The sequence below is a fragment of the Taudactylus pleione genome, unplaced genomic scaffold, assembly GCF_031769625.1.
Source record: "Taudactylus pleione unplaced genomic scaffold, aTauple2 ptg000085l, whole genome shotgun sequence".
Classification (NCBI taxonomy): domain Eukaryota; kingdom Metazoa; phylum Chordata; class Amphibia; order Anura; family Myobatrachidae; genus Taudactylus; species Taudactylus pleione.
This window is the reverse complement of record NW_028284487.1, coordinates 15747806-15769339: the sequence shown is the minus strand read 5'-3', so window position 1 is coordinate 15769339 and position 21534 is coordinate 15747806. Positions and strand designations below refer to the sequence as shown.

The 21534-nt window shown below is 43.3% G+C and overlaps 1 protein-coding gene across 1 annotated transcript in view; it reads right to left on the bottom strand.

Moving 5' to 3' along the window:
• The window catches only part of LOC148532080 (tesmin-like), a 190888-nt gene that overhangs the window by 89062 nt on the left and 80292 nt on the right, over positions 1–21534 (bottom strand). The window contains exons 6-7 of the mRNA XM_088468382.1: positions 11456–11609; positions 3668–3712 (exon numbers count right to left, since the gene is read on the bottom strand). Of these exons, the coding sequence (XP_088324508.1) occupies positions 3668–3712; positions 11456–11609 (199 nt within the window). The remainder of the gene's footprint in view (positions 1–3667; positions 3713–11455; positions 11610–21534) is intronic.

Sequence of the window (21534 nt, the reverse complement as noted above, 5' to 3'; positions counted from 1 at the left end):
GTGACATCTTCAATTTGCATATCAGCAAGTGGACTGTGGGTGCTCCTTTCAGCACTTGCAGGGGGCGTGCAAATGGTGGAAAGAGCCACCTCTTCCCGTCCAGTGCTGGGAAGGTCAGGCATCGCAACCACCACCACACTTGGACTCTCCTTGGGGATTTGTGATATCTTCTTAGAACGCACAGTTCTTCGCTGTGCTTTTGCCAGCTTAACTCTTTTGATTTTTTTAGTGGGAGGAGGGCTTCCATCGTCATGTGAAGATGAACCACTAGTCATGAACATACTAGGGATCGACCTTAGCTGTTCCTTGCCACTCCGTGTCGTAAATGGCATATTGGCAAGTTTACGTTTCTCTTCAGCTGATTTAAATGTTTTTTTCAAGGTCATTTTTCTGAACTTTGTCATTTGGGATTGTATGTGCCCTCTATTATGACATTGGGCATCGGCCTTGGCAGACGACGTTGATGGCATGTTATCGTCTATGTCATGACTAGTGGCAGCAGCTTCAGCACTAGGAGGAAGTGGTTCTTGATCTTTCTCCATTTTATTTTTATCGGAGAAAGTTTGGTCCTCCATTTATGTTATATCGATTTGATATATATACGTGCGGCTAAACACAGAAAATATTTCTTTATTTTTGCAGGAGAGTAGTGCACTTTGTGGGTTACACCAGCCTTTAAGAAATGAGCCAGCCGGCTCTTTACTTATGGGACACAGGCGCACGCTTGGCGCTGCTCCTTTGTTGATGCACGTGCGGCTACTGCGCACACAATTCACAAACACAGAAAATTATTTTTTTTTTGGTTTGGACTGGAGTGTACTTTGGGGGTTACAGCACCCTTTAACGGTCAAGCCAGCCGGACCTTTACTTATGACACAGGCGCACGCTTGGCACTACTTTGTTGATGCACGTGCGGCTACTGCGCACACAATTCACAAACACAGAAAATAATTTTTTTTTTGGTTTGGACTGGAGTGTACTTTGGGGGTTACAGCACCCTTTAACGGTCAAGCCAGCCGGCCCTTTACTTATGACACAGGCGCACGCTTGGCACTACTTTGTTGATGCACATGCGGCTACTGCGCACACAATTCACAAACACAGAAAATATATATTTTTTTGGTTTGGACTGGAGTGTACTTTGGGGGTTACAGCACCCTTTAATGGTCAAGCCAGCCGGACCTTTACTTATGACACAGGCGCACGCTTGGCACTACTTTGTTGATGCACGTGCGGCTACTGCGCACACAATTCACAAACACAGAAAATATTTTTTTTTTTGGTTTGGACTGGAGTGTACTTTGGGGATTACAGCACCCTTTAACCGTCAAGCCAGCCGGCCCTTTACTTATGACACAGGCGCACGCTTGGCACTACTTTGTTGATGCACGTGCGGCTACTGCGCACACAATTCACAAACACAGAAAATTATTTTTTTTTTGGTTTGGACTGGAGTGTACTTTGGGGGTTACAGCACCCTTTAACGGTCAAGCCAGCCGGCCCTTTACTTATGACACAGGCGCACGCTTGGCACTACTTTGTTGATGCACGTGCGGCTACTGCGCACACAATTCACAAACACAGAAAATATATTATTTTTTTAGCACTTGGGGGGAGCACCCCTGATGGACAGAGCACCCCCTGGACAACACTACAGCACCCCTTTAGGACTGGGACACTGCACAGGACTTTGGAGTGGACACAGCCCCTATGGAGAACTGACTGCACAACACAGTCCAGCCAGTCCCTATGGACTTTGAAGTAGTGGACACAGCCCCTATTAACAACAGCAGCACAGCACAACACAGCCAGCCCCTATGGACTTTGAAGTAGTGGACAACAGCAGCACTACACTACACTACACAGCCCAGCCAGCCCTAACTCCCACCCTCCCTCTTCACTGTCCACAGCCGAGTGAGAAAATGGCGCCGACGTGGGTACCTTATATAGGATCCAAAACCCGCGAGACTCGGAAGGCGGGATGATGACGTTTTGCCTCGATTTCAGATCCGAGTCAGGCGGGAAAAGTTGAGCCTGACTCAGATCGGACTCGGATCGGGGGGGCTCGGGGGGGTTCGGATTTCAGAAATCCGAACCCGCTCACCCCTAGTTTCTACCAAGGACAAGCACAGTAATGGTTTGTTCATGTAAATGCGGCCAGGGGCGACCACAAGTGTTGAGAATATATATAAATACGATAGGAGGCGTATATTTGCACCAACTATATGGTAGGTACAAATACAGCATTATGTTGTTGACGCACGGCAACATGATTATCACGGGATGATTGCTGAATCACTGACACAGCTAACAGCACCACTGTCATTAGGCAGGTCGCTGACAGTGGCGTCCCTCCCCGCGGTGTCACCCGGTGTGGGGAGGGACGTTGTAAGCACGGCGAAGCCACGCGCCCCCAAAAAGAGCCGTGGCCTCGCGGGCCGGGGCGTGGCCTCACGTGATGGGGGCGTGGCCTCGCAGCCCGATCCCCCGTGGTCCTGCTCTTTACTGGGGGGGTGCAGGGGTTGCGTGCCGGCTCCCACACAGTGTCAGGAGCCGGGTGCTGCACTTAATACTACAGTACAGCACTCGGCTCCTATCATTGTGGGGGAGTGTCAGTCTGCACCTTGGTGTCACCCCTCTGCACCCCCCTTGTGACGCCACTGGTCGTTGACCAAACACATGTTTGCAGCAGTTGACACTGTTGCTATGGGCAACTTCTCCAATTGTCTTCTTTAGAAGATTTAATACATCTTCCCCTGGGAGAGGGTTTGTTCAGGCAGATATATTAATAGTTTATCCTTAGTTTACACTTATTCGCGTATGTGTGTTTATCACTAGCTGAGTGATTTTCTGCAAACAGTATTAATTAAACAATTGCATTCTCATCTGAACTTGCGACATTAGCTGACATGTTGCAAATGATAAAGACTGTGCATAGATGGTGACTTGTGCCAGGAAGCACAGTGGGGAGCAGATCAGAGTTGCAGGAATAAAGGATTTTACAACCTAGCTCCTGAAAACAGGATATGGGAAAAGGATGTAAATTTTAGCGCTCTCCATTCCTATTTGTGGTTGGTGACTTCAATGAGTAAATCTCCAAGGATGTTCCCAAAAGAGAGTCATAAACAACATAATGTACACTGCATAGATTTATGGCCTATAGTAAATGTGCATGTAATTGCACTTGATTCAGTTATAATAACGTGTTGGACAATAATTCATCAGACAGCAAGGTGGGGAGCAGATCAGAGTTGAAGGCAGGAATAAAGAATATTACGATGCATGCAAGCAGCTTTGCAATTCCGTCCTTGCAATTATGTTAATGCAGCAGGAGGTGTCATGCCTCCTGCATTCATGGACGCAGCATCAGATCATCTGCGTTATCCCTGGCAGGGAGTGATGAAGGAAAGAGGCCAGAATGAGGGAAAGAGACCAAGAAACCTCCATCAGCCGACAGAGATCCTGGCCTCTTCCCTCCCCCCAATGGTGGCGCCATGCCCCCGTTTGTGGAACCTGCGCAGAATTTCGACCATCGGGAATTTGCGTTAAGGCCCACAGTCCACTTTGCAAATAAGTGTAGACAAGTTCAGCTTGCCATAAGCATCTCGCTAGAGTGGCATTTTACTTTGCACTGTAAAATGAAGTTAATGGTAAAGACATTACATACCAGTAGAATACTGGAACACAGGATATTGGAAGCCCTGCTCACATCCTAACAGGAGAGAGGAAAAGACATAAGTTGTTGGCGGTACAAGGAACACGTATGTGTGATAGCTGGTGGTGGTAGTAAGGGTACTTATGGGGACAGGACACGGAAAAGTGTCAGGGCAAGATGCATCTGAAAAGAGGGTGCAAAAAATGGCTTTCATTTTTCGGCGTTTTCTGAATATGATGATGAATGGCCCAGTAACTAAAACATGCGGAAACTAGTGTTTCAGCATGGTTACCGGACCATTTATCATTTGATGAATAAGCCCCTGAGTCTTACCAATCAGGCAACAAATGTAGGGTGGGAAATAATCATGGATAACATTATGGAGCCAATTCAATTAGGTGCGAGTTGAGTCCTGTGAGCCGTTTTCCCAGCAAATTTAAATTTTTGTGCTCACACCCCTGAGCAGGTGAAAAGGTAGAGAAAATCTTTATTTTAAGGTAAAAATGTCCTTACACAGGGCCTGACTTAGGGTCTCATTCAGACCCGCTTGCAAGCGCTGAGCGCTCGCAAGCAGGTCGATGTTGAGGCCCTGCGCACGCACAGCGGCCGCACTGTGCGTGCACAAGCCCCGGAGCGAGAGAAAAATTGTCTCGCTCTGGGGCTCATTACAAAAGGGGCGGCTGTCGATGGTGATCGTTAGCTCGCCCCGTTTTGTAGGCGGGGTGGGGATTGGCTGGCCAAACGGAGGCGTTCCCAAAGGAACGCCTGCCGTTTGGGGGCGCCCCCCTCTGATATAACTCATGATGTCAGTGGTGAGCTTCCAGCTCTATTAGAGGGGAAATCTCACAGGGGCTTGCGGCAGACAAGACCCAACCACAAAGGTCTCGTCGCAAGCCCCGAAAGGTCGCGATGGTCTTGACCATCGCGACCATCAACCTGGCCGCTCGCTAAAGCTGTGGGTGGTCACCCACAGCTTAGTGACAGGCAGGAGGCCGGCTCTTTACAGAGAAGCGTCCGCCCTCATTCAGAGCGAGCGCTCAAATTGTGCAAGCGGCTCTGAATGAGGTCCTTAGAGTTGGGAATAGAGTAAGAAAGAGCAAGTAACTGTGCACCTTAGTAAAACCATGCTGCACTGCAGGTGGGGCACATGTAAAATGTGCAGAGAGGTATAGATTTGGGAGGGGTGTGTCCACACTGAAATCTTAATTCCAGTTTAAAAATAAAGCAGCACTTGTGGGCTACATACAACAGCAGCCAGTATTTACCCTGCATGCAATATAATGTATGCATTTGCACCCATTGCATTGCAACATGGTTTGTACACAAGGCCTGATTCAGCAAGGAATGCACGGATGCAGACGCACGCACCCGGCCGCTGCGAGAATATGCTAGTGAATGCATGCGTACGGCAATCGCAGCAGAATAAGCGGACGCCCAGAACTACTTAATACCACCCACTTTCCTGCGTCCTCTATACCTGGCAAGACAGCAGAGACATCCGTAACATTGAGAACCATCGGCCCATACGCACAATAGTGGTTGACCTGACCCTCCTGCAGACTACCTGTATGCAACTAGAACTAAGACTGCATCCGCTGCTGCAAGGTCTTAATTATGCATGCCACTGAAACGCCATTAAAACGCACAGGCACGCATGCGTTTGGCCGACCCCTCCGTCACTACCCACAAATGGCACTTCCTGTCAATCACTTGTCCCTGGGGCTGCGGACTCCCTGCATACGCATACTCCATCGCACTAGCCGGTTCGCGCACGCGCACTGTGATGCATATATGCATGCGCAGAGCAAAACCATCGACCAATTGCATGCGTCTGCATCCGTGTGTTCCTTGCTGAATCAGGCCCACAGTTACTTGATTTATCTTACTCTATTCCCAACTCTGAATCAGGCCCACAGTGCAGAACCTCTGGTACACCCCTCCCAATTAATAATCATACACTTGGAGGTGTTTAAATTGTATATTTTGGCCAATGAATACATGTCAGTTTTTCATGTGAATTTCTCTTAAAAGCTCAAAAATGGGTTAAATGATGTGGGACAGGTATGTGGGTGTGTAAATAATGTGGGACAGGTATGTGGGGATGTAAATGATGTAGGACAGGTATATAGAGGTGTAAATGATGTGGGACAGGTACGAGGAGGTGTAAATGATGTGGGACAGGTATGTGGAGGTGTAACTGATGTAGGACAGGTATGTGGAGGTGTAAATGATGTGGGACAAGTATGTTGAGGTGTAAATGATGTGGGTCAGATATGTGGAGGTGTAAATGATGTGGGACAGGTATATAGATGTGTAAATGATGTGAGACAGGTACTGTATGTGGAGGTGTAAATGATGTGGGGCAGGTACAAGGAGGTGTAAATGATGTGGGACAGGTATGTGGAGGTGTAAATGATGTGGGACAGGTATGTGGAGGTGTAAATGATGTGGGACAGGTATGTGGAGGTGTAAATGATGTGGGACAGGTATGTGGAGGTGTAAATGATGTGGGACAGGTATGTGGAGGTGTACATGATGTTGTACAGGTATGTGAAGGTGTAAATGATGAGAGACAGATATGTGGAGGTGTAAATGATGTGGGACATGTATGGGGGTGTAAATGATGTGGGGCAGATATGTGGAGGTGTAAATGAAGTGGGACAGGTATGTGGAGGTGTAAATAATGTGGGACATGTATGTGGGGCTGTAAATGATGTGGGACAGGTATGTGAAGGTGTAAATGATGTGGGACAGGTATGTGGTGTAAATGAGGTGGGACAAGTATGTGGAGGTGTAAATGAGGTGGGGCAGGTATATGAAGGTGTAAATTATGTGGAACCGATATGTGGAGGTATAAATTATGTGGGACAGGTATGTGGAGGTGTAAATGATGTGGAACAAGTATGTGGAGGTGTAAATGATGTGGGACAGGTACATGGAAGTGTAAATGATGTGGGACAGGTATGTGTGGGTGTAAATGATGTGGGGTAGGTATGGTGAGATGTAAATTATGTGGAACAAGTATGTGGAGATGTAAATTATGTGGGGCAGGTATGTGGAGGTGTAAATGAAGTGGATCAGGTATGTGGAGGTGTAAATAATGTGGGACATGTATGTGGGGGTGTAAATGATATGGGACAGGTATGAGGAGGTGTAAATTATGTGGGACAGGTATGTGGAGGTGTAAATGAGGTGGGGCAGGTATGTGGAGGTGTAAATGATGTGGAACCGATATGTGGAGGTATAAATTATGTGGGACAGGTATGTGAAGGTATAAATTATGTGGGACAAATATGTGGAGGTGTAAATGATGTGGGACAGGTACATGGAAGTGTAAATGATGTGTGACAGGTACAAGGAGTGTGAATGATGTGGGACAGGTACATGGAAGTGTAAATGATGTGGGACAGGTACAAGGAGGTGCGAATGATGTGGGACAGGTATTGGAGGTGTAAATGATGTGATACAGCCATATGGAGGTGTAAATGATGTGGGACAGGTGTGTGGAGGTGTAAATGATGTGAGATAGGTATGTGGAGGTGTAAATGATGTGGGACAGGTATGTGGAGGTGTAAATGATGTGAGATAGGTATGTGGAGGTGTAAATGATGTGGGACAGGTATGTGGAGGTGTAAATGATGTGAGAAAGGTATGTGGATGTGTAAATGATGTGGGACAGGTATGTGAAGGTGTAAATGAGGTGGGACAGGTATGTGGAGGTGTAAATGAGGTGGGGCAGGTATGTGGAGGTGTAAATAATGTGGGACAGGTATGTGGAGGTGTAAATGAGGTGGGACAGGTATATGGAGGTGTAAATAAGGTGGTGCAGGTATGTGGGGGTGTAAATGATATGGAACCGATATGTGGAGGTATAAATTATGTGGGACAGGTATGTGAAGGTATAAATAATGTGGGACAGATATGTGGAGGTGTACATTATGTGGAACAAGTATGTGGAGGTGTAAATGATGTGGGACAGGTATGTGGAGGTGTAAATGATGTGGGACAGGTACATGAAAGTGTAAATGATGTGGGACAGGTACAAGGAGGTGTGAATTATGTGGAACAGGTATTGTAGGTGTAAATGATGTGGGGCAGCCATATTGAGGAGTAAATGATGTGGGACAGGAATGTGGAGGTGTAAATGATGTGGGACAGGTACGAAGAGGTGTGAATGACGTGGGACAGGTATAGGAGGTGTAAAATAAGTGGAACAGGCATGTGGAGGTGGAAATGATGTGGGACAGGCATGTTGAGGTGTAAATGATGTGGAGGTGTAAATTAAGTGGGACACGTATGTGGAGGTGTAAATGATGTGGGACAGGTACATGGAAGTGTAGATGATGTGGGACTGGTAGGTGGAGGTGTAAATGACATGGGACAAGTATGTGGAGGTGTAAATGATTGTTCAGGTATGTGAAGGTGTAAATGATGTGGGACAGGTATGTGGAGGTGTAAATGATGTGGGACAAGTATATGGAGGTGTAAATGATGTGGTTCCGATATGTGGAGGTGTAAATGATGTGGGGCAGGTATATAGAGGTATAAATGATGTGAGACAGGTATGTGAAGGTGTAATGATGTGGGACATGTATGGGGTGTAAATGATGTGGGACAAGTATGTGGAGGTGTAAATGATGTGTGACAGGTATGTGGAGGTGTACATGATGTGGTACAGGTATGTGAAGGTGTAAATGAAGAGAGACAGATATGTGGAGGTGTAAATTATGTGGGACATGTATGGGGGTGTAAATGATGTGGGGCAGGTATGTGGAGGTGTAAATGATGTGGGACAGGTATGTGGAGGTGTAAATGAGGTGGGACAGGTATGTGAAGGTGTAAATTATGTGGAACCGATATGTGGAGGTATAAATTATGTGGGACAGGTATGTGGAGTTGTAAATGATGTGGAACAAGTATGTGGAGGTGTAAATAATGTGGGACAGGTACATGGAAGTGTAAATGATGTGGGACAGGTATGTGGGTTTGTAAATGATGTGGGGTAGGTATGGTGAGATGTAAATTATGTGGAACAAGTATGTGGAGGTGTAAATGATGTGGGAAATGTATGGGGTGCAACTGATGTGGGGCAGGTATGTGGAGGTGTAAATAATGTGGGACATGTATGTGGGGGTGTATATGATGTGGGACAGGTACGAGGAGGTGTAAATATTGTGGGACAGGTATGTGGAGGTGGAACAGGTATGTGGAGGTGTAAATGAGCTGGGGCAGGTATGTGGAGGTGTAAATAATGTGGAACCGATATGTGGAGGTATAAATTATGTGGGACAGGTATGTGAAGGTATAAATTATGTGGGACAGATATGTGGAGGTGCAAATTATATGGAACAAGTATGTGGAGGTGTAAATGATGTGGGAGAAGTATGTGGAGGTGTAAATGATGTGGGATAGGGACATGGAAGTCTAAATGATGTGGGACAGGTACTAGGAGGTGTGAATGATGTGGGACAGGTATTGGAGGTGTAAATGATGTGGGAAAGGTATGTGGAGGTGTAAATGATGTGAGATAGGTATGTGGAGTTGTAAATTATGTGGGACAGGTATGTGGAGGTGTAAATGAGGTGGGACAGGTATGTGGAGGTGTAAATGAGGTTGGGCAGGTATGTGGTGGTGTAAATGATGTGACATAGGTATGTGGAGGTGTAAATGATGTGGGACAGGTATGTGGAGGTGTAAATGATATGGAACCGATATGTGGAGGTATAAATTATGTGGGACAGGTATGTGAAGGTATAAATGATGTGGGACAGATATGTGGAGGTGTACATTATGTGGAACAAGTATGTGGAGGTGTAAATTATGTGGGACAGGTATGTGGAGGTGTAAATGATATGGAACCGATATGCGGCGGTATAAATTATGTGGGACAGGTATGTGAAGGTATAAATGATGTGGGACAGATATGTGGAGGTGTACATTATGTGGAACAAGTATGTGGAGGTGTAAATGATATGGGACAGGTATGTGGAGGTGTAAATTAAGTGGGACAGGTATATGGAAATGTAAATGATGTGGGACAGGTACAAGGAGGTGTGAATGATGTGCGACAGGTATTGTAGGTGTAAATGATGTGGGACAGCCATATGGAGGTGTAAATGATGTGGGGCAGGTATGTGGAGGTGTAAATGATATGGAACCGATATGTGGAGGTATAAATTATGTGGGACAGGTATGTGAAGGTATAAATGATGTGGGACAGATATGTGGAGGTGTACATTATGTGGAACAAGTATGTGGAGGTGTAAATGATGTGAGACAGGTATGTGGAGGTGTAAATTATGTGGGACAGGTACATGTAAATGGAAATGATGTGGGACAGGTACAAGGAGGTGTGAATGATGTGGGAGAGGTATTGTAGGTGTAAATGATGTGGGACAGCCATATGGAGGTGTAAAAGATGTGGGACAGGTATGTGGAGGTGTAAATGATGTGGGACAGGTACGAGGAGGTGTGAATGACGTGGGGCAGGTATAGGAGGTGTAAAATAAGTGGGACAGGCATGTGGAGGTGTAAATGATGTGGGACAGGCATGTGGAGGTGTAAATGATGTGGAGGTGTAAATGATGTGGGACAGGTATGTGGAAGTGTAAATGATGTGGGACAGGTACATGAAAGTGTAAATGAGGTGGAACAGGTATGTGGAGATGTAAATGATGTGGGACAGGTATGTGAAGGTGTAATTGATGTCGGACTGGTATGGTGAGATGTAAATTATGTAGGGCAGGTATTTGGAGGTGTAAATGATATGGGCCAGTTATGTGGAGGTGTCAATTATGTGGGACAGGTATGTGGAGGTGTAAATGATGTGGGACAGATATGCATAGGTGTAAATTATGTTGGAAAGGTAATTGGAGGTGTACATGATGGGGGACAGGTATTTGGAGATGTAAAGATATTATACAGACATTTTTCTGAACCCTCAAATGCTGGAAAGACTTTAAATGACTGAAAACACTTGCTGGCTATAATTTTTCTTCTATTAATAAAAAGTGCAAAAATCAGCCATTTGACACCGTTCAAAACCCTCCAGTACTTTCCTTATGGCCACTATCAGCCTTCTATATGGTCCTGTTATTTCAGTTGACAGGCTTTGGGGGTCCAGGAAGGTTTCACCACTTATTCATGCACTTCTCCCAGGTCGCATTTTGTAGAAAAGTCACACACTATTGGCGCAAGTACCGCAAATTGGCATTTGTTATTGAATCTTGCATTTCTCAGCTGTGCATTCCTGTGATATATGCAAGTTTCATGAAACAAACTCGCTATGCCAAGTCGCAACTAATTGGGCCAATTCAATTAGGTGCGAGTTTGCGAATGAGAGACTTATGTGCTCTAACCTGCTATTCTCTGCTAAAGCCATTTCTTCCTTGTGTATTTCTTGTTCTGCGTTTAATGACGGTGATTCTGTACTGGACGGAATTGCAAAGCTGCACACAAGAAGCTTTGCAATTCCGTCCTTGCAAACATGCAAATGCAGCAGGAAGTGTATGACACCCCCTGCCGCATGTGCAATCCCAGCACTGGCCTTGCCACTCCCGGAAAAAGGGGCTGATGCGCCCCCCGTTTCCGGGAACGGCGGCCGTCCCTTCCACTTAAATGCCTCTGCTTGTCAATAACGCAGAGGCATAGAAGGAGCTGCGTGCAATCACACAGGACCTGTTCTGCGCACGCACAGATTCCCAATAATGCTGAATTAGCCCCTATATTCTATTTTGGAAAATTTCAATTAAAATATACAATGTAAAAAACAAAACAAATGTCCCCTAGTAAAATTGATACCTGGAAAACGTGTTATATTTTCATTTCTTTCAGAATTGAAAAAGTTATAACGAAACTGTTCTTCAGGGTGAGATAAAAGATGATAGGTTTTCATTTCTCCAGTGTCAGGATTATTCATGTAAAGGATTCTATTGTTTCCATTCTGACATATCACCTAAAATATAAATGAATGGAGATCATTTGTATCAAAACTTTTAAAGCTCAAAATCACTATTACTATAGTCTTACTGAGTCCCATTTTATTCCACAGCCTTATACAATTGTTTGTACTAAAATTGCTGCGTAACATATAGGGCAGAGAAAATCAGCTGTCTCTGCGAGCACAAGTGCACATGCGTGACATGCGCACAAGACCCTGATGTCCGGCAAAAGGAGCCGAACAGGGTCAGAGAGAACACTTTTCGCGACTCGGGACTCCTCATAGGGAAGGAGCGTGCAGCGGGAACACTTGCCATCTGAAGATGGCGAATGCTCCCGCAAACAAGCTCCGAGAATACTGTATTTTCGGAGCTTGATGAATTCCATCCCCATACTACTGAGTACTCATAGCGTGCGACGAGGTTAGAAATTTCTCAGTAAGGATAGATCTTGTGCAAGTGTGTGTGATGCTGCCATGGTACTCGATGTTACTGATGGTTTCGCAGTCTTGCTAAGGATTACGGATGTGTGTGAGGTAAAGTGAGAATCCTTATGTTGTGCTGCGGCATCATAGAGATCACAATGGATTAGCATACTATCGAAGTGAGACTGCGTGTGTAATCGCTATTGCAATCACAGTTGCGATCCGTAATGAATCAGGCCCTAAAACAACTGAAAGCACTGTTGTTGTAGTGGTTAGCAGTACTGCCTCAAATCACTGAGGTCTAAAGTTTGATTCCAACCATAGTCCTAACATTGTGGAGTTTGAATGTTCTACTGGTTCTTCCACAATCAAAAACCATACTGGCAAGTTAACTGGTTCCCAACTGAAATTAACCCTAGTGTGTATGTGTGTGTCCAGGTCGGGTATGAAATCCCGGCTGTCAGGATGCCGCTGGTCAGAATACCGACAGCGACATCCCGACAGGCAGAATCCAGACACCCATAGGAAGGCACGTATTTTCCCATCCCCTACCCTAACCCTCCCTCCCCGGTGCCTAACCCTAACCTCCCCCCCCTAGTGCCTAAGCCTAACCTCCCTCTTCCCGTACCCTAAACCTAAGACCCCCTCCCCAATGCCTAACCCTAACCGCCCCCTATTGCCTAAGCCTAACCTCCCTCTTCCTGTACCCTAAACCTAAGACCCCCTCCCCAGTGCCTAAACCTAACCTCTCCCTCCCCGCACCCTAATACTAACGCTCCCTCCCCAGTGCCTAACTCTAACCCTCCCCCTAAAACCTAACCCTACCCCCGCTACCTAACCCTAACCTCCCGCTAACACCCTGATACTTACAGAATTCAAATAGGATTTGCAGTGGTTGCGCAAAATAATAGCTGCTCTATATAATGCTCATTATAAATAAAAAATTCCAAAAAAGAGCGCTTGGTATATGTATATATTATACCTAATAATAAGTGGCTCTCCAATCTGTATATAATAAATAGTGTACCACGATGTAATTGTTGGAAAAAATATATATATTGATTAATGAATAATACAATGATAGCTCTCCACACCCTCACTATTTGTTTATAGCTCTTTTGAGAATGAGTGGTGTGGAGTACAGCAGTTCGTCTTATGGCCGGATAATGCGGGACTTCCAAACAGCACTAGCCCTGTTCTTACCCTAGTGTAGCCGTCCCTCCGGTGTCCGGTATTGATCTTTAGCTGCTCCAGAATGCATGACTGGTCCGCTTGGTCTTCTTGGCTTTGCCGCTCTGTTCCTCTTCTTTAGGGGGGGTCAGTGGCGCCTAGCTCTTTATTGGCAGAGTGAATTTGAGCAGTCAGCAAGCGGTCAGCTCCGTCTCCAACGCGTTTCATACAAAAATGTACTTTTTCAAGGATGACGATTGTTTGGTAGGGACACTCCTTTTATTCTTATCTCCGTGGGTTCTTTTTTAAAAAAAACTTTATTAGTTAAAATTGATACAATGTATCAAAAGTTGTGTATAGTTCCAACAATTAACTTTCGTGGTTTTCTAAATGTAAGGAAAGCCTATAAATAAATAATGTTTAAAACTAATAATATAAATAAATAAATAAATAAATGAATATAAAATCAGGATTAATTTGATTCTAAAAATACATTCAATTCTATATCTATGTTAAGACCATGAGGTTCAAGTGTTTTTAATAAAAAAATCCATTTACTTTCTTGCTTTTTGAGTTCCTTCACAATATCTCCCCCTCTCCAATTATTTTTAACATTTTGGATGCCTACAAATTTTAAGCCTGTGGGATTTTTTTCATGTGCCTCTAAAAAGTGCAGAGAGACACTATGTGTTGTGAGGCCTTTTTTTATATTATTTATACGCTCTGCAGTGCGGATTCTCATTTTTCTTTTGGTTTGACCTACATATTAGATCTGCATGGGCATATTAGAAGGTAGATCACTCCTTCAGTGTTACAAGTAATATGATCGCGGATATGGAATTCTTTTCCGTTTGATATAATGGTTGGGGTGGGTATAATGGAGCGGTATTTTTTCTTCAAATTATTACATGCCTTACAATCCAAGCATCTATGGAAACCTATGCTCAATGTTGTTTTATTCATTCTTTCTCCCAAGGGAATGTAGCTTGATGTTAATTTACGTCTTAAGCTATCAGCTTTTTTGTATATGACTTTGGTTTTTTTCGGAATTATGGTTTTTAGATCTTCGTCAAGTTCCAATATGTACCAATGTTTGTACAACATTTCTTCAATATGTTTATTGTTGCAATTATATTGTGTGAGAAAAGCCAACTCAAAATTATTCCCTAACTGGTTCTTTTCTTTATATCTGATTAGTTCTTCTCTTTTTGTTGTTTCAATTTTCTGTACATTTTTCCTTACCATTGTTTCTTTGTAACCTTTCTCTAGAAACTGACGTGTCAATTCTTCACTTTGTTCTTTAAACACCAAATCGTTTTTTATGGTGATTGCTGTTTGCTGAAAGTATTGTGTTGCAGTCTACCTTCTTCCGATGTGTTCTTGTTTTCATTTTCCCGTCTTCAATATATATTTCCAGATCCAGGTATACTACCATGCTTGTACTCATCTCTGTGGTGAACTCCAAGTTCATATTGTTTTTGTTGATATACTCTATAAAGGCATCTAATTGTTCATCTGGTCCGTCCCATATAAATAGAAGATCATCTATATATCGATGCCAACTTATTATAAAATCTTCATATGGGTTGTTCTTCCAAATGTTTTCATCCTCCCATCTTGCAACTACCAGATTCACATAACTTGGTGCGCAACGAGTTCCCATCGCAGTCCCATTTGTCTGCAGGAAGTACTCTCCCTTATACCAAAACTAATTATGTTGCAAAATATGTTCAATGCTTGCCATAATAAAATTTATTTGGCTATTGGGTAGATCAGTGATGGTGGAAAGGTAGAATCTTACATTTTCACATCCTATATCATGCTGAATACAGGTATATAGGGATTTTATGTCACTGGTGCAGAGTTTGTATGTACTCTTCCATTCAAAACTATTCACCAGTTGTAAAACTTGCATCGTGTCTCGTACGTAGCTTTTTTGTTTGGGTGCTAGAGGTTGTAGATATTGATCAATATAGTGTGATAAGTTTGATGTGACTGATGATATTCCTGAGGCTATCGGTCTGCCAGGTGTTTTTTTTTCGTCTTTGTGGATCTTTGGTAACTGATAGAAAACTGGAATTTTAGGGTTTTTGATATGCAGATAGTCATATTCTTTTTTTGTCAGAATCCTTTTTCTAATCCTTCATCCAAATGCTTTGTTAGTTCTTTTTGGAATTCTTCTGTCGTATCTGTACTTAATTTTTTGTACGTTTTCTTACCCCCCTACATACCCATTAAAACAAAGAAAATATTTACAGTATAATGAAAAATATTTTAGGAATCCCAATACAAAAGAAGATCAGAGTCAATTGATTAGAAACTCCTTTGAGTCAGGATTACAAACAGCAAAACGAGATGAGAGAAATAAAATATTCAAATTAATGGACAGTATAGAAGGAACATCGAACAGAGAGAACATAAAAGAAACATCAAACATCACGTTTTTAGAACGAAAACCTGAACAAAGTAACAATAAAAGATTTTTTGAGGAAGACAGCAATGAGGATGAAGATTTTTTAGAGTTCATTTGGGGGACAGGAAAACCACCAGAACGTCCCCAGATAAAGACAGCCATAACCAAAAAGAAAAAAACATTATCAGAGATGGACAAAGGGGGAAACGAGGAGGAAAAAGAAAGAAAGAAATCATCATGTTTAAAAACAACACAAATTCGTAGAGATGAAGGAATCTTTAATCTCAGTGAAAAGGAATTGTCAGATGACCACTGCAGCCTATTAAGGAAAGGACTGAAATTTGCCCCCCACTCCACTGTTAACAAATGTAACCTTTACATTGACCTTCATAAATTTGTTAGAAAATTATGCTTAAAGAAATGTTTTAAGGATAAGAATACTGTGAACTTTACAGAAGAAAACAGTAATCAATACCAACACACATCATTAAAACCATCATCGACATTCTATCCTCATCAAACTAAAGGTGCGCAAATTCTAACCTTTCAGAAAGTCATAGAACAAGAGATCAGTGCTATTACAGATAACATAAAACCCAAGTACAATCTAACACTTAAGGAGAAAAGAGCATTAAAAGATCTACAAAAGGACAAAAAAATCATAGTGAAGCCTGCAGATAAAGGGGGTGGAATAGTGATAATGGAGAAGACAACATACGAGGATATAATAAAAGAATTATTAAGTTATAAGAAAACGTAGAAAAAATTAAGTAAAGATCCGACAGAAGAATTCCAAAAAGAACTAACAAAGCATTTGGATGAAGGATTAGAAAAAGGATTCTGACAAAAAAAGAATATGACTATCTGCATATCAAAAACCCTAAAATTCCAGTTTTCTATCAGTTACCAAAGATCCACAAAGACGAAAAAACCCACCTGGCAGACCGATAGTCTCAGGAATATCATCAGTCACATCAAACTTATCACACTGTATTGATCAATATCTACAACCTCTAGCACCCAAACAAAAAAGCTACGTACGAGACACGATGCAAGTTTTACAACTGGTGAATAGTTTTGAATGGAAGAGTACATACAAACTCTGCACCAGTGACATAAAATCCCTATATGCCTGTATTCAGCATGATATAGGATGTGAAAATGTAAGATTCTACCTTTCCACCATCACTGATCTACCCAATAGCCAAATAAATTTTATTATGGCAAGCATTGGACATATTTTGCAACTTAATTATTTTTGGTATAAGGGAGAGTACTTCATGCAGACAAATGGGACTGCGATGGGAACTCGTTTCGCACCAAGTTATGCGAATCTGGTAGTCGCAAGATGGGAGGATGAAAACATTTGGAAGAACAACCCATATGAAGATTTTATAATAAGTTGGCATCGATATATAGATGATCTTCTATTTATATGGGACGGACCAGATGAACAATTAGATGCCTTTATAGAGTATATCAACAAAAACAATATGAACTTGGAGTTCACCACAGAGATGAGTACAAGCATGGTAGTATACCTGGATCTGGAAATATATATTGAAGACGGGAAAATGAAAACAAGAACACATCGGAAGAAGGTAGACTGCAACACAATACTTTCAGCAAACAGCAACCACCATAAAAAATGGATTGACAATATTCCAGAAGGTCAATATAGAAGATTGAGGAGGAACTGTACAGACGATTTGGTGTTTAAAGAACAAAGTGAAGAATTGACACGTCAGTTTCTAGAGAAAGGTTACAAAGAAACAATGTTAAGGAAAAATGTACAGAAAATTGAAACAACAAAAAGAGAAGAACTAATCAGATATAAAGAAAAGAACCAGTTAGGGGATAATTTTGAGTTGGCTTTTCTCACACAATATAATTGCAACAATAAACATGTTGAAGAAATGTTGTACAAACATTGGTACATATTGGAACTTGACGAAGATCTAAAAACCATAATTCAGAAAAAACGAAAGTCATATACAAAAAAGCTGATAACTTAAGACGTGAATTAACATCAAGCTACATTCCCTTGGAAGAAAGAATGAATAAAACAACATTGAGCATAGGTTTCCATAGATTCTTGGATTGTAAGGCATGTAATAATTTGAAGAAAGAATACCGCTCCATTATACCCACCCCAACCATTATATCAAACGGAAAAGAATTCCATATCCGAGATCATATTACTTGTAACACTGAAGGAGTGATCTACCTTCTAATATGCCCATGCAGATTAAAATATGTAGGTCAAACCAAAAGAAAAATGACAATCCGCATTGCAGAGCATATAAATAATATAAAAAAAGGCCTCACAACACATAGTGTCTCTCGGCACTTTTAAGAGGCACATGAAAAAAATCCCACAGGCTTAAAATTTGTAGGCATCCAAAATGTTAAAAATAATTGGAGAGGGGGAGATATTGTGAAGGAACTCAAAAAGCAAGAAAGTAAATGTATTTTTTTATTAAAAACACTTAAACCTCATGGTCTTAACATAGATATAGAATTGAATGTCTTTTTAGAATCAAATTAATCCCAATTTTATATTCATTTATTTATTTATTTATATTATTAGTTTTAAACATTATTTATTTATAGGCTTTCCTTACATTTAGAAAACCACGAAAGTTAATTGTTGGAACTAGACACAATTTTTGATACATTGTTTCAATTTTACCTAATAAATTTTTTTTTAAAAAAAGAACCCACGGAGATAAGAAAAAAAGGAGTGTCCCTACCAAACAATCGTCATCCTTGAAAAAGTACATTTTTGTATGAAACGCGTTGAAGACGGAGCTGACCGCTTGCTGACTGCTCAAATTCACTCTGCCAATAAAGAGCTAGGCGCCACTGACCCCCCTAAAGAAGAGGAACAGAGCGGCAAAGCCAAGAAGACCGAGCGGACCAGTCATGCATTCTGGAGCAGCTAAAGATCAATACCGGACACCGGAGGGACGGCTACACTAGGGTAAGAACAGGGCAAGTGCTGTTTGGAAGTCCCGCATTATCCGGCCATAAGACGAACTGCTGTACTCCACACCACTCATTCTCAAAAGAGCTATAAACAAATAGTGAGGGTGTGGAGAGCTATCATTGTATTATTCATTAATCAATATATATATTTTTTCCAATTACATCGTGGTACACTATTTATTATATACAGATTGGAGAGCCACTTATTATTAGGTATAATATATACATACACAAGCGCTCTTTTTTGGAATTTTTCATTTACCCTGATACTTACCTTCGGGATGCCGGCAGTCGGGATACTGGTGTCGGGATTTCGACGCCGGTGTACAGACCGTCGGCATCCCGCACGCCGGGATGCCGACTACATCCCGTGTGTCCATGTGGTAGGGAATATAGATTGGCAGGGAATGGTGTGAATGACTAAATACTCTTTATAAAGCACTGCAGAATATAAGTACGCCATATAAGTTACTATTGCTAACTAAATTGTTGGATAGGGAGCACTCCTGCACTGCCTCTATCCACACTGCAACACTGTAACATGAGCCGGCGGTCACTAGGACCTGTTGCGGCTCAGCAGGAGGCCTGACCTCCAATATGCGCTACTGCACATGCCTACTCTGTTGGCGCATCTTTACTCCCTGGCGTCCTATGCTTATGGACGTGCCCTCTGAGACTCCCAGCGTTAACCAACCATACAAAGCAAAACATACCACCGCTTGTGCAGAGAGGCATAGCGCCACTAAGCACCTGGCGCACTATAACACCCAGCAACACCCTAATGCTCCACGCTGCATCCAATACCTTGTTACACCTGCTTAACCTTGTGGGGGGATGCAGTTATATTGCTGGCGGACAAGATGACGGTCGTCGCTAAATATCAACGCCCGAATCCCGCAGCACGGCAAAATGCCGACGGTGAACAGGATACCGACTTCGGCAGCTCGAACCACTGGAATCCCGATCATCCAGATGGATAAGTAGGGTTAGGCTAGGGGAAGAGGTGGTTAGGGTTAGGCACCCCCCGGTAGGGTTAGGTTTAGGGTGCGGGAAGGGGGGGTTAGGGTCAGGCACCAACGGGGGGAGGTTAGGGTTAGGCACCCCCTAGGGAGGTTAGAGTCAGGCACCACGAAGGGAGGGTTAGGGTTAGGGGGGGAAGGGGGAGGTTAGAATACTTACCTACCGCTATCGGGATTCTGCACCATGTGGGCTTCCACTGTCTGGATTTCATACAGATTCCCTTGTGTATGCATGCCACTTGTTATTCTACCTAGTTAACAAACCTAAATCCTGATTAAGCAATTCCACGTGTAGTAACCGTAACCAGCACCTCTCCTGTGCAGCTTACTACCTCTGGCTGAATATACTCTATAGCTACACTCTTCCTAATAACATCTCAGGCCCAGAGTATCCCCTCATATAACTCTGCTAATATAAACTGGCTTTAACTTACAAATGTAAACAACTCCAACATGAAATATCATGAATAAAGAGAAAACAAAAACATTTTAATTACAAATTATTTTAGCATCATTCACCATTTTAAATTTATCCAGTTTAAAATATTATACAATGCAAGCTGACCATTGGAATTATAATGATACAGATAGTACTGGTGTAGGGAGTCAGTCACCTGTAAAAGTCAGTGCTGTGTGCAGTAGTCACAATGTGCTACATACTATACGTTATTATTTAGAATACATGGGAGTAGCGTCACCTCACCACAGTACCCATCATCTCACAACAACTGACTCAATATCACCACAACCCCCTGCTTCTCACTCCTGCCTCCTGCTGCTGCTCTGCAGCTGGCTGGGACCCGGCCACTGAGATACGCTGAGAAGAGCTGGAGAATCATGGATGAGAGATTTGTATCGCAGCTACTGTAAGCATTATCAGCAGCATGTCCCCTGTGTTTATTTCTGTGCATCTCTGCCCAGCTGCCGAACATGGCGATGTGCATTGTCCTCTTTGCACAATGGGCCTGATTCAGCACATATGTGAAATGCTGAATGCAGATTCCCGATTATCGGGAATCTGCGCGTGCGCATGACCTGTTCTGTGAATGTGCAGAACGGGTTCTCTGAGATAGCACGCAGACCCTTATATGCCTTTGCCTGATTGATAGGCAGAGGCATTTATGGGGCGATGTGGGGCCTGCCGGCGTTCCCGGAAACGGGGGCGTGACGGCCCCGTTTTCTGGGAGTGGTAAGGCAGGGATTGCGTTTACAGACACAATTACCTGGTCTCGCAAGCCTGAATAAGCCTCAGCTTGCTCAACTGGCCGGTGGCCCTGTGCCGTCCACCATCGCGATGGGATTCCAGCCTGCAATCTCGGTTGCAGTGCTATACACCACCTGTCATACACCACCTGCTGCATTTGCATATTAGCAAGGACAGAATTGCAAAGCTGCCTGCGTGCAAATTTGAAATTCCAAGCTGAATCACCCCAATATACCCTGCATTCCTGGGCTTCCTATTGAGCTTCCTCGTCATGATGTACCTGTCCGAGAACAGCGCTGACTTCAATGGGTGTTCCCTGAGGCTGTGTGACTGAGCGGGAATATCACGCTGGAGAGGGAGAACTTCACAGGGGAGGAGTGGGGGCCTAAGACCACCTGCAGGTTCATCGAAGGGATGGACATCGGATGAACAATGTTTTTGTTCTGATGGTAGTGGTTTTACCATTTGATGGTGGCGGTCCGATGTTTGCCACCATCAAATGGAAGTCATTTGACGGTGTTCCGATGTTTTTTGTGTTTTTTTCCTGATAGCTATGCCTCCTGTGGCTCCTTCCTGGCTACTGTGTCTGCATCAGGACGTCTTCATGGGGTTGTTGGAGGCTCCCTGGCCAGCTCTTATACAGCAGCATGGTTTTTATTCTGTGACGTACTTCACTAAAATCATCACTGCTTGGCTCCCATTTGTCACAGAAGAATGGTTCAT